At 34.5% G+C, this 13,887-nt stretch overlaps 1 protein-coding gene across 4 annotated transcripts in view; it reads left to right on the top strand.

The window, feature by feature from the left end:
• Positions 1-13,887, top strand: part of PolA2 (DNA polymerase alpha subunit B) — a 105,371-nt gene that overhangs the window by 61,627 nt on the left and 29,857 nt on the right. For all 4 annotated transcript variants that reach the window (XM_085814855.1, XM_085814856.1, XM_085814854.1 and 1 more), the window contains 3 exons: positions 2,600-2,706; positions 9,464-9,520; positions 9,611-9,737. In XM_085814855.1, coding sequence (XP_085670981.1) covers positions 2,600-2,706; positions 9,464-9,520; positions 9,611-9,737 — 291 coding nt within the window. The remainder of the gene's footprint in view (positions 1-2,599; positions 2,707-9,463; positions 9,521-9,610; positions 9,738-13,887) is intronic.

Below are 13,887 nucleotides of genomic sequence, written 5' to 3'. Positions count from 1 at the left end.
AAATGCATTTAGTCTTTTAGAATAACAGAAGTCTTTAATTAAATAAAAAAATTTAAAGTGAAAAGGAAACATGTTGAAAAAAGAAACTAAATATGTAAAGAGAAAGAAAATTATTCTTCAAAGATATGTACAGTTATTATTATGTAAATTACCCAATTTACATAATAATAACTGTACAGTTCAGCAATGTTTTAAACAATGTTTTACATTGTTTAAAATATAATTTTGCATTTCTGTTTCCTCATCAGAATGCAAATCACTTAGACAGTTTTTAAACTGAGTTTTTTGGAGTGTAAGACGAGTGTTTCTGAACTCCACTTGCTCGCTGCATTAGTTCCTGTCAGCTCTGATGATTTGTAATCATTAGTCTTCCCATTACTGCTGTTGACATTTGAGTTTATTATGACAATATAGTTACTGAACCAGATTAAATTGAAATTAAATTGTGTAGTTTTTTACCACTAGTCCATATTTTTAGTTTGAATTTCACTCTTCTTGTTTAATTATATCACCACAATTTGTATTTTATTTTGTTAGCATAAGAACATGCCTATATGTTCTTAGTTCTTTTTTAATACGAAACTTGTTTAAACCTTTATTTAAATTTATTATCTGATTTATAGTTACTTTCAGACATAGTGATAATTTGTTTCACATCTGTCAGGGGGAGGGGGAGGACTATTTAACTTTTACCAGATCAAGTAAACTCTCATAGACAGTACATTGTGAAGAGGTTGGCAGTTAGCAGATAAAACACGCAGAAACTAATGAGAACATTGTTTTGCATATTGAGACAAATTTCTAATTGTTAGAAAACATGCTTAAGGAGAAGGAAATCGATATAAATTAGCCAAAATGTCTGGGCAGGCCTTCAAATTAAAAAGACGCATAATTATTTTGTTGAGTTTTATGTTTTGTAGCTTTTAATATGTAATTATACTAACATTGTAAATCAATGTCATAAATTGCATGTATTTTAAACTGTGAACTTTTACGAGATTGTGATATTAATAGGGTTTTTTAATAATTATTATTAAAAAATAAATTTAATTTAATAGTGGCCATGTAAATCCATAATGAATAAGGTTATCTAATGCCTAATTTAATTATATCTAAATGCATTCCTTTAAAAAATTATATCTGTATATTAAAGCAAGTTATTGTCTTTCGTTAACATGCTGAGCACGGTGTCGGTCCCTGGGGACAGGCACTGGAATTTCCGTTTGGCTGGCGTCGGTCCACGGGACGACAGTATTAAAGTTAACAAATAAGTGTAGTCTCAATGAAATGTAATCAAATGTAGTTTTAATGAAATTTATTGAAGCTTTCTAAACAAAAATACGGCTTAGCTTTACACATATTACAATACGAAACAACTATTTTGGTAGCATTTTTATCTATCTTGCATCCAAATAGCTTTGAATTGTCATCATAACATTTCGAACAATACTTTTGGACTTTATGTGCGTCTCCTTCCTTTTTGTATAATTTATGAATAATTTAAGTTGGCAATATTGCACTGCTTGATCGCTCGCTGCCGGCTGAACTGAAAGGATAGCAAATTCGGCGCCAGGCTCAACTTGTTAACCTTTACCGTGGTCACAAGGTAAAACACAAAAATGTAAAAATTCATGTGAAACTTATTCTTTGCATCTATTGAGACTTAATGCAAAACAATTTATTACCGCTTATGCTTTAGTGGCTTAACCTTAAAGTATATTAACTGAGTTACAACCCCTGGAACTCTACACAAAGCTACGACACTAACAGCGTCAAACAGAGGTCAGCTAACTTTCAAAACTTGCTTAAATGTACCTACATCAGGCCTTTCAGGTTTGTTCTGATCAGCAGGTTTCTCTATAGGCAAGCAGGAGTGGTGTCAATAGCCAGTCTTTTGTTATGAATCATGCTGATTATGATTTAATGCTCATTTTAACCTATGCTGCTTGACATAAAATCTACTTGCTATTTACTAAACCTCTAGATTGAGCAAGTATGTGACAAAATGAGACATTAAAAAAGGCTAACGGTTAGTAAAATGTCACTTATCTTCTTTCAAATATGTCCATTTATTATAAGTGTAAAATATTTAATGCTACTTGATAAATTTCATAAAATTAATTTTATTCTCAAACATATTAATAATTATGTTAATTAAGTTATGTTTAGTAATAATGCATCCTATTCACGTTCAGGCACAGGTATAATATTTTTAATTGAATTTACTCAGTTCCCATTTGCTCATAGGTCCTTAATTTTTTTCATTAATGGGCCTTAAAAGTACTTAATTTCCGTGTGCAGAAATGTGTACGAACCCTGAAAAAATATCAGAAAGGAATTGATTGCTGTTCCCCCTTCCTCTCTCTCTTTTTTTTTAAAATTATTATTTTTATTATTATTATTATGACCAAAATCTGCACAACTCAGGCCCTAATAAGTTGTGTGTTTTCATCTTCTACTTTATTGAACAGCGATGACAAACATTTTTATTCTGAATATTTACAAATTTGTGTTGTTTATCTATGATTTCAAACATAAAAATATCTTACCTCCCCTTTCAAATGTAAGAAATTTATTATTGTATATTCTTTGATTATAGCGACTATATTTAGCATCAGATCCTTGCATATTAAATATAGAAGGTGTTCTATTTGGCTTGACATCGGTAGATGTTTTATTTCATCTTGGTAAAGAAGAAATTTCCTTGTAAGTTTATTTTAGAATGTTTATTTTAAATTCATATATCTTTTGCATAGCATTTGAAAATTGTTTAGTTTGATGTATTTAAACTCATTAAAAATGTTCATGCTTAAAATGAATGCTTTCAGTTTAACATATAATTGAGAAATATTCTTCTTTCTTCTTAAATTGAAATAGTCAAAACTAGTTTTGAAGAACTACTTTTGTTATTTATTAACTATATGTCTGCAAGAAAAACTGGTTTTAGATAATTATATTTAATAGCAAAAATGTGTTATGTTTTAAAAGCTATTTAATAAGTTTCACTTATAATAATTATCATCTCTAAAACATAGTGTTCTCTGTACCACCTGTAAGATGATGGCTGAATTTGTTCCAAATGCATTAGAAATAGTTTCCTGCTCTAAAATTTACTGCAATATCATTATGTTTCTGAGCTTGTTTCTGTGAACAAGTAATGGTGGAGCAGACATGTTCTTTTACATATCCCCACATGGCAAAGTCACACTGTGTAATGTTTGAAAAATCTTGGATAACAAAGTGTGCAAACCTATCCAAAATTGAGGCAATACAGTGAAACCTCCTTACAACAATATTTTAGGGACCAAATAAATATATTGTTGTAGAGAGGCATATTGTTATATCGAGGGCCCACATATTTTGAGCATTTAATAAGAGTTTTTTATTATTATTATTATTAGTTTAAGGTGCATAACATACTACTTTTAAGTCTATATTTAGAAGAAATTAATTTGTAAAATACTAATAATAGTGGTTTAAATACTAAAAAAATAAATAAATAAGATAAATTCAGAAAATAAGCACAGAAATATTCACATACCTGAAAACACTTTTTATTGAAAATAATCCAATATTTTTGTTTGTTTATTGATTTTTTTAACTGTTAAGTTGACCAATACTGTATGCATTGAGTCTAGTGCACGAAAATGTTCTTCATTTGTCGACGGAAGGCTTGAAAAAAATGTTCGTAGAGAATTCACAGATTGAAGAGCTTCCTGGGATGACAATAAGGACCGCGATGGACCTGTATTATCATCATCATCTTCATCATTGTTTCCTATCTCATCAGTAATTTCAGAGAGAATACCTTCATCAGTAACTCCTGCGAAAACCATAAGATCATCATCTGCTGTTAAATAGTCTTCTATACTAATTCCAAACTTTTTACCGCTTGTTTCCTCAAATTGGGATACGGATTTTTTGATGTGCAAAACACATTCTTGATCATCTGAGAGATCATTGTCTATGGAATTTTCATCATTATCAGATTTCTTATCTTCCATAACACAAAGAACGGCCTTTTTCCAGCAATTCCGAATAGTTTTTTCTGTTACTTCCCACCAACTTCCAGCAATATTGTCACACGCTTCCTTGACATTTACAGCTTTGAAATGGTCTTCTACTTTATTTTCAAAGTTTACAAGTATGGAGTCCACCAACCGTTTTCTGTAATATCCTTTGAAGCACTTAATTATGCCCATATCAAGAGGCTGTAAAATTGAAGTGCAATTGGCAGGGGAAAAAGCAATTTCGATATTTTATAGCTTTGGAAATGACGTGTGAGCACCGCAGTTATCTATCAACAAAACGAATTTTTTCTTTCTCTTCTTCATTTCATTGTCTAACTTCTGTAACCATTCGGAAAAAAATTTAGACGTCATCCAAGCCTTCTTATTTGCTTTATACTCCACGGGAAGACTTTTCACGTTCTTAAAGCACCTTGGCTTCAATGATTTACCAATGACGAGAGGTTGTATTCTATGCGTTCCTGTGCTATTTGTACACAGAAGAACAGTCAGTCTCTGCTTTGATTTCTTCCCTCCATAACAGTTTTCACCCTTGAATGCCAATGTTCGATCGGGTAGGAGTTGGAAAAACAGCCCAGCTTCATCTGCATTATAAATGTCTTCTGGAGCATATTTTTCTAAGATTTCTTTCATCTTGTTTTGCCGCCATTCATTTGCGTCATTTATCGGGGCTGACTTTTTCTCTCCGTAAACTTCTTGGAAAGTTATTCCATGACGATCTCGAAAACACATTAACCAACCATTGCTAGCTTTGAAAGTTTTGTTCCCTAGCATTGCTGCAAATTTCCGTGCTTTTGCACATAATAAAGGTCCATTTATTGGGACATTTGTTGCTCTCATCTCTTCAAAACCATTTTAAAACAGCAGCATCAATGTTTTCATTTGTCGCAACTTTCAGTCGTTTTCGCTCTGGGTTAATTTCATTTGAAGTTACAGCATCTTCAATTTGCTTTCTCTTCTTTAGGAACGTTGCAACTGTAGATTGCGATAATCCATGTTTCTTAGCCGCATCAATCTGCTTCATTCCCTCATCAATATTATTGATAACGTTCAGTTTATCTCGAAAAGATAGTTGCTTTCGCCCTGCCATCTTAGGGAACAATATCGCATGAAAGAAAGAAAAGTTTAAACCAAATGTTTCGCATAGACCTCAAAATCGTTAAAGACTATAAAACAACCTTTGAACTCACTTTTCAGTACGTCACTTAACAACACCCCGCCTCCATCTCCCCCTGTTCCTCTAACAAAGGGCACTTGTTCTGTGACAAGGTGACCAGACAGGTCTAGATGTCCTTAAACCTTATCAGAATTCCAAAGCTTACTGAGAAATGAGACTAGGCATACATTTACACTTCACCCTCCCTCACCCACTCCAATGCCCAAAAGGGTGGTCTTCATCTATTTTGAAATCTGAACAATAGCTATTTATTCAGGGATAAGTTGAATATCCACAATGAGTCTTAATAGACGGAAAAAATAACAAAAGAAAACGGGGGGGGGGAAAGCATTTGAAAATCAAAATATTATTATAAAGGGAGAAAATAATACTGAAATTTAGATTGAAAAAATTGTTTTACAGAGGTTTATTGTTCTAGAGAATATAGCAATATTGAGGGGAGATTAACATTAGTTTATATGTAAAATCACAGGGACCACAAAACATTATTGTAGTAGAGGGAGTTATTGTTGTATCGGGTATCGTTGTAGGGAGAGTTTACTGTATTCCATTTTGGAACAAACAAACTTGGTTGTACCAGTGTGGTATCCTATATCTTGGTAAAAAATGAAAAACATAAATTTTTCTTTTTATGTGAATGTGAATATTGTGGCACAAAATTTTACCACAATATTCACATTCACATAAAAGATGAATTTTCATGTTCACTGTACTTTAACATGGAAAATTGTCTTACCAATTAAAATCATAGTATTTCAATACCTACATTTTTCCAAGTTTAATTTTTGAAATAAATTGTAATACTGATAAAGAGGAGGCTTAATAGCAGATTAAAAAGTAACAGTGATTAAAAATACAAAGTATGAAGAATAAATAAGAGTCGTAAATTAAAAAAGAAATGAAATTAATGAAACATGAAAGGAAAGCAATTTATTGTGAAAAGTAATCATGAAAATACATATAATCATTCATTTTCATAAGAGAAGAAAAAATAATCAATTACTTCATATATTGCATAAAATACATCATATATAATTACATTTATAATAAAACAGGAATTTTAAGTACATGAAAGATGAAAAAGAAAGTTTATTACTTTATAAATAATGCAAAAATGTCATAATGATACAGAGGGTGTGCTGACTGTCCATATTCCTATCACGTGACAAATTTGACTTCATATGACAGATTTGCAACTGAGAGAGGATTATGGTATGTGTTTGAAATGATTGCCAGCAGCTTCTGTACAGCACTCATTGCACCGAACTGCACACTGAACTACAGCTGTTAGGTGTATCTGGTGTAGTGGCGGCACATTACTCTACGATTTTTTTCATGCTGCTCATTGATTGTTGCTGGTTTTTGTCTATACACATCATTCTTAGCAGTTCCCCAGAGGTAGAAGTCCAGAGTTTTAAAATCAGGACACCAAGGTGAGTACTGAACAGCACCTATTTGACCCACCCATTGTTCCAGTAGAGTTTTATTGAGGTACAACCTGACATCTCAATGATAGTGAAGTGGTGCTCTGTCTTGTTGCATGTAAAAAGGTTCATACAGGTTTTGGGTGGCAGGCAAAATCCTTGTCTGAAGTATAACAAGATACACCTCACCAGTTACGTATCTCGAAGAAGGGACCAATAAAAACATGTACTGATGGACCATACCACACAGTAATTCCCAGTAGATTCACTGCCTTGTTCACATGAGCATGAGGATTTCAGAAGCCCAGTAGACACAAATGTGGCATGTCACAGTGCCGCTAAGTTTGAATTACACCTCGTTGTTCTATACAAACTTCCCTGCAAATTCATCATCCTAGCCAACCATGTGCTGAAACCATTCACAGTACTCCATCTTTCTTCAGTCTGTGTTATCCTCATTCATCACATGTAGTAGTCTTGAAATGCACACTTTCCAGTCTTCAGAATGTGTCTTATTCTTGACTGGCTAATCCTACTTTTTTTCCACACATTACCTGCTCACTGATTTTTGGAGTCATTGTGTTGAAATGCTGCAACACCAGACTTGCAGCTGTTTGTTGTCAGTAGGATCTGTTCTTGTGCTCTTCTTTAACAGTACCATGGTTTCGAATTCTTCGCGAATGCAGGCAATTGTTCAATGTGCTGGTAGCCATGCTGCAAACTCTCTGACACTGCCGTTGTTTCTTATGAATATTCCCACAAAATGGCATATAGCAACTTTACGACACAATGTTTGCATGCTTGCATTCAACATTTTGGTGACTATAGCGGTTTTAGACAAATGCTTTGTCTACATTTCGTTCCTTTAAACTGATTTCTTGATGTTCGGATTTCATTTTTCTTCAGTGTATGCTGTTCAAACACACTGCACTTTATCACAGCTGAAATTTTACTAGATTTGCAAACATAAATTACTTTCATATGAACTATTTAAGTTAACATCTATTTGGGTTCCAAAAGCAGATTCTAGCAAGTTATTTAAAATTCTGGGTCATGGTCATTCAAATCATACAAGTTTCATTCATTGGTTTCATAGATGTAAAGTTTTATTATCAGATCATTCTTTCTTGAAACTCCATTTTTGCTAAATGACATATGGGGAAATTTTACTGAATGCTTGCATGTGATTCATATGATATATAGTGGCATATCATTCATATTAATGAGTTAAATTTGTGTATAACACTTTATGGGCTTTTAGTAAATTATTTTTTACTGAATGGATATGTCACACTTATTCATTCGAATAAATTTACTGGGCTTTAGAATATAGACTATGTTGTTTAATCATTTGTATTGTAATTAAATCAACTGAAAACTTACAAATTAACAAGTATAAATTTACATGACCTCAAAAGAAAACGTGATCTGGATATTTAGAGCTGCGTGTAACAAAGCAAATGATTAGTAAGAGCAATCAAATCTAAAATGATAGCAAATTTCCAGTTTTCCCTTCCCTCCTCCTTTGTAGTCATGCTATCAAAGTAAAGAAAAGGCTGCAAGATTCTCTTGATTCCCATCATTTAGTGCTCTTTTGGTCAAAGTTATAATAGAAGTTAGATTAATGGTCGTTGCATGCTTTGTTGCCTGTATGGATTAATCCAAACCTGGTCAGGCGAGTATATTGTATGATACACAACTGTCAACTGGCCACAAATGTTTTGTTCCCAAATGGTATACAGTCAAACCGGACCTCAAAGCTACAAACTTCCTGCGCATTCGTGAACGCATAATGCGCTCACGCATACGCGTTTAATGTATAACAGACAGTATAAGCTAAACTAAAATTATCTAATTATCTATTTCAGTTGATGTTGCAGATTGCGTTGTTCCTTAATCTTCTAATTAGATCCGGCTTATTATTTTTTGCAGACTGCTAGAGCAATTTTATAAAAAGTAAGCTTGAAGTTTCGATTATGTCAAAAAGAGTTTCCGATTCTGGAGCTGCCAAAGAATCTACAAAGTGAAAGCATGTTTCGATGTCCATCAAACAAAAAGTTTAATTGCTGCAAAAAATGGATAAAGGCATATTCTTTGTTTCTCTAACCATTCCGAAATCTGTTTATCAATTTCACGCTGCTCTGCAGATTGGGGGGGGGGGGCATCGCGGCGTGCAATGAACTGGAAGTTGATCCCTCAGCACTATCCTTATCTTCAAGGCAGATGTTTTTATTTTATTCGGCTTATTTATTTATTTATGTTATTTCATTTCGATGTACTCCGTTTTTGATATGATTTAAATCAAATTCCTCGTCATTATAAATATCGCGAATACACATCAAATAGTTTTCTGGTTGCAATTTTCTAATTTCAACTATGCACGCGTTGAAAGAAATTTTTAATAAAGTAAACAAATAAATATTAAGCTTTTTTTTTTTTTTTTTTTTTTTTGTGTGTGTAAAATTTGATACCCTTTAGATCATAATTGCTCTTTATTTCATAAATTGCGGTTTCATATTTTTAATTGTGTAATTTCTGCATGCCATCTTACCAAATTTAAATTTATGATCTATAATTTGGAAAAACCGATAATCCAGAATCACCAAAGTCAGGACGAGTCCGGATTAAAGACTTTTGACTGTATATGTATTTCTCGGTTGTCTTTTCCCTTTCCTATATTTATTATTGTGTATTTTTATTTAAAGATGACATTAAAATAATACTAATGCACCAAATATTTAAATGCTTGTTTAAAAAGAAGCCATTTGTTAAATGAATAGGAATCTCTATTTGTTGAATAACATTTTTAAATCCTAAATTTCTTTTTTTTGTAGCCCACAGTTACCTGATCGTTTAGGAAGACTTTGTGGTCATTTATTAACTCAAAGAAAGTATGTAGCATTTTAATGTTCAATTATGATGAAAATCGTTGTACATTTTTTCTTTGAATCTAAATAGTGTTTATTTGTTTACTATTTCAGCTTTTATCCTTTGTACCCACCCAGTGAAGATATTAATGTTGATTACCTCCATTTTGAATTGTATTCTGGGCTTCCAGTCATGCCTCATGTATTATTTCTGCCATCAGACCTGAGATATTTTATTAAGGTACTTATAATTTTTTTCTAAATCATATACAAATGACTAAAAAATTTCCTCCCTTCTATATAGGTATCTTTTCTGTACTATTGACCCCTCAGGAGCTCCCTTTTGTGAGTACGGATGTGGAAATACCGAGGTACCCTAACCCTTCAAGGGATTACTTTCTTGGTGAGACGGAGGTTACAATCTTAGAACCCTAGTGATCTTTCCTCCTTTCCGTTTCATCCCTCCTTCTCTCTGCTATTTTCATTTCTTCCATCCTTTTAGTATTTCTTTTCAGAGGTTAGGGTTCGAAGTGAGATTCTGTCAAATCCCTTTGTTTCAAGTTTTTCATGGACAGAAAAGCGCTTGCACGCTTGCCATGCATTGTAACCCATAAAGCTGGAAAGGAGGGTCCTGGGGGCAAGGTACTGTCCCCAACACACTGCTTTGGCTTCTGCTTCAGATTGAAACAAGAGGCACTTAGTTGTCCCTGCTAGTGTCAATTGACTGGACATTTGTCCTTAAGCCTGGAGATAAGCTTTCGGGAGAGCTGAATGTAGGGTCTTCAGATCATAGACCTGGTTAACCCTGGCACAGGTTTCTGCGTCCCCTTGTTGGACTCCGGGGTGGGTGGGGCTGCCGGGTCTGAATCATTTCTCTTTTCAATATGGAAACGTCAACCCAATATAATACATCTTAAAATATTGCAATTTCAAAGAAAGATTTAAAAACATGTGTAAATGCAAATTCACAAGAAATAAAATCATTGCCTTGTTTTGTAGTTCTGACAAGCACAACAGACAAAATTTCAAAATTGTCACCCTTTTGATGGAAAAACTTATCCTGTATTGGTGAGCCTAAAAACATCAAACAGCTTAGCTCGTAGGATCTTCTGAAACTACATGTCCTAGCCAACCCGCAGCCCTTCTCACTCTAAAGAAACTAGAACCTGCCAATGTAAATGTCTCAGTTTACAAAACCCTGAACTATAGTAGCAAAGTTATTTCAGAATTTGATCTACTGGACGTCTTGGAGGAAGAATTTATAACTGAGCTCTACGACCAAAATGTCTGTGCTGCTAAGTTAATCAAGATGTGTAAAGAGGATCAGTTGATAAATACCAAGTATGTTATCCTGACCTTCAACACACCTGATAAAAAGCATATAGGTTGGGCATCTTCATTGCCATAATAAGATCGTACATTCCAAACCCCATGCGATGTTTCTAATGCCAGCAGTTTGGCCACTCGAAAATGTCCTGTTGAGATAAGCCCACATGTGCACGTTGCTATGCGGAGGGCCAAAACAGTGACAATTGCAATGCTGTGCCACTGTGTGTCAATTGCAAGGGAAAGCACACAGCATTTTCTCATTTGTGCCCCAAAATGGAAAGCAGAGAAGGAAGTACAGTCCCTAGAATTTACCAAAAACATCACATATGCAGAAGTTAGGAGAATTATAAGTAGTACACAGCCCCGTTTCAATATTTCTTGTGGTGATGCTGCAAAACAATTTAAAACAATTGAAATAAAAACCAATTTAAACATATAGTGTAAGAAGGGAAGTAATCAATTATAAAATACCACAAAAATGAAAATAATAGAAATTAATATAGTAAGGAACAAGTTGGCAGAAACCAACAAAACTCAAGAAAATAATACCACCAAACCAAATAAATCTAATGTATTAAATGAATTTAAAAATCCTACTCCTGAACCCGGGAGTCGCGCTCGAGTTAGTTATCATCAAAGTCAGAGCTCACTCGAAAATATGAGTTCTGACTTTGATGATATGGAAGTTGAAGCAGGACTTGAGCTTCCAAAAATCCTCCTTCCCCGCTTGACAAAGAAGCAGTATCGGTGAAATAAACATTCCTAATGACCCCTTTTATTTCGTGGAACTGTCGTGGTTTCCACCAGAGTCTCTTTAATATCAAAAACGGGATCAATGAGCATCACACAGCATTGTTATTAGTGAACTCTTCTGTGGGAGTGTAGTCCTTCTCACCTCACATGACTATTCATCAATTGTAGTTCCATTAGCAACATCCCTTCAAACGGTTGCTATACAGGCTAATATTAAAGGATTGGTTTCTGTCGTTTCCTTATATCTGCCCCCGAATGAAGCTATCGATCAGAGAAAACTGGATAAGTTGATATAGCAGCTGCCAGAGCTGGTTATTATTACTGGAGACTTTAACGGACATAGTCAGCTTTGGGAAAGTAGAGATACAAATCCTCAAGGTAGACAAATTGAGCAGTTAATCGAAGGTCATTGCCTTTTTCTTCTCAATAATGGTCAAGATACCTACTTCCTTGAGCCAACCGAGGCATTTCACACTCTTTATCTTGCCATCTGTTCACTATCTCTGTTGCCATTATGTACATTTAGTGTTGGAGATGATCCTGACAACAGTGGTCATTTCCCTACTTTTGGTAATTTTTACAAGAAAAGGAATGAATTTTGTCATAAGGCTCTCATGCTTTACATTTGAAAGGGCGGACTGGGAACTTTTCTCCTCTCTTGCCCAGTTAACAGAAAAAGTTGTGAATGATGTGCCGGTCAAGGATCCAGTAAAAAGCCATTACTGATGTTATCATCCAGGCAGCTACAGCCTCTATACCTTTGACCACTCCAAAGCCTCCAAAATATCAAAACCATGGTGGAATCACGAATGCCAAGAAACTGTGAGAAAGCAGAGAAAAGTCTGGGTTGTTTTCAAAGATATCCCACTGTATCAAATCTCATTGCTTTCAAAAAAGCAAATGCACGAAAAGTATGATGGCAGAGTAAGAGAGATTCCTGGGTATTGTATGTTTGTGGAATAACACCCAGTAAACAACTATGCGAAAGAGTTAGAAAATCATGTGGAATATACTAAGACCACTTGCTTTCCATTCTTGAAAAAGATGGACGAGCAGTCAGCACTACGGAAGAAATTGCAAATACTCTTGGTGAAACATTTGCAGTCATCTCTGATGACCATAATTATTCCCAGTTATTTCTGTCCACTAAGCAACGTGCTGAAAATATTCCCATTAACTTCAGTCCTGACAACTCAGAACCTTACAACTGTGAATTTTCTCTGGTTGAATTAAGGAGAGCTCTGTTACAGACACATAGGTCATGGCCTGGTCCAGATGGCATTAATTACAAAATGCTGAAGCATCTATCCTGTAAGTTAATGAATGCCCTTCTAATTGTGTACAATCGGGTGTGGAAAGAGCATAACTTCCCCAGTGCATGGAAAAAAGCTGTTGCCATTCCTATACCTAAGCCAGGAAAAGATCTGAAGAATCCCACCAACTACAGACCCAGTTGTGTTTGCAAGCTTACCAGTTGTGTTTGCAAGCTCTTTGAAAAAAATGGTGAACTGCTGCTTAGTCTATTATTTAAAAATGAACAATGTAATTTCACCATATCAGAGTGGTTTCTGTAAAGGCAAAACAACTATTGATAATATGCCTCTATTAGAAACCCCCATTTGTAAAGCATTTAGCAAAAGAAACCATCTAGTCTTTGTAATTTTGATATAGAAAAGGCGGGGAGACATGGGATTTTTCTTGATCTTCACGCAAGTGGATTACACAGCAATTTATATTTTTGCAAAATTTTTTTAAGGGTAGGACTTCTCAAGGATTGGCTCTGTTGTATCAGGTATTTTCTCTCAAGAAGAAGGTGTGCCTCAAAGCTGTGTACCAAGTGTTACCTTGTTCTGCTTAAAATCAACTCTGTTCTAAAAGAACTTCCTACTACGGTTTCAGGTTCTTTATATGTTGACGACCTCCACATATGCTGTCAAGATGCAGACATAAGATATGTAGAGAGGCAACTGTAAATCACTCTTAATAAGATCCAGCAATGTTCAAAGAAGGAATGATTTAGTTTTTCTAAACAGATGTACGCTATTTCAGGAAGCGCAACCTCCAAGATCCACTGATTCCAGTGGAACACGAAGTAAAATTTTTAGGAGTGATGTTCGACTGGAAATTGACTTTCCTTCCACACATCTTGTAGCTAAGGAAGAAGTGTTTCAAGATACTGAATATTTTAAAACTCCTGGCGAACACCTCCTGGTGTACGAACCGTTCTTCATTACTCAGGATCTATAGAACACTTAAATGCTTCAAACTAGATTACGGCTCAGTTGTTTATGGTTCTGCATGGCCTTCCG

Source organism: Stegodyphus dumicola, chromosome 4 (genome assembly GCF_044657685.1).
Source record: "Stegodyphus dumicola isolate Sdum_Otavi_A_Nest chromosome 4, ASM4465768v1".
Taxonomy (NCBI): domain Eukaryota; kingdom Metazoa; phylum Arthropoda; class Arachnida; order Araneae; family Eresidae; genus Stegodyphus; species Stegodyphus dumicola.
This window is presented reverse-complemented; position numbering and strand designations above follow the sequence as displayed.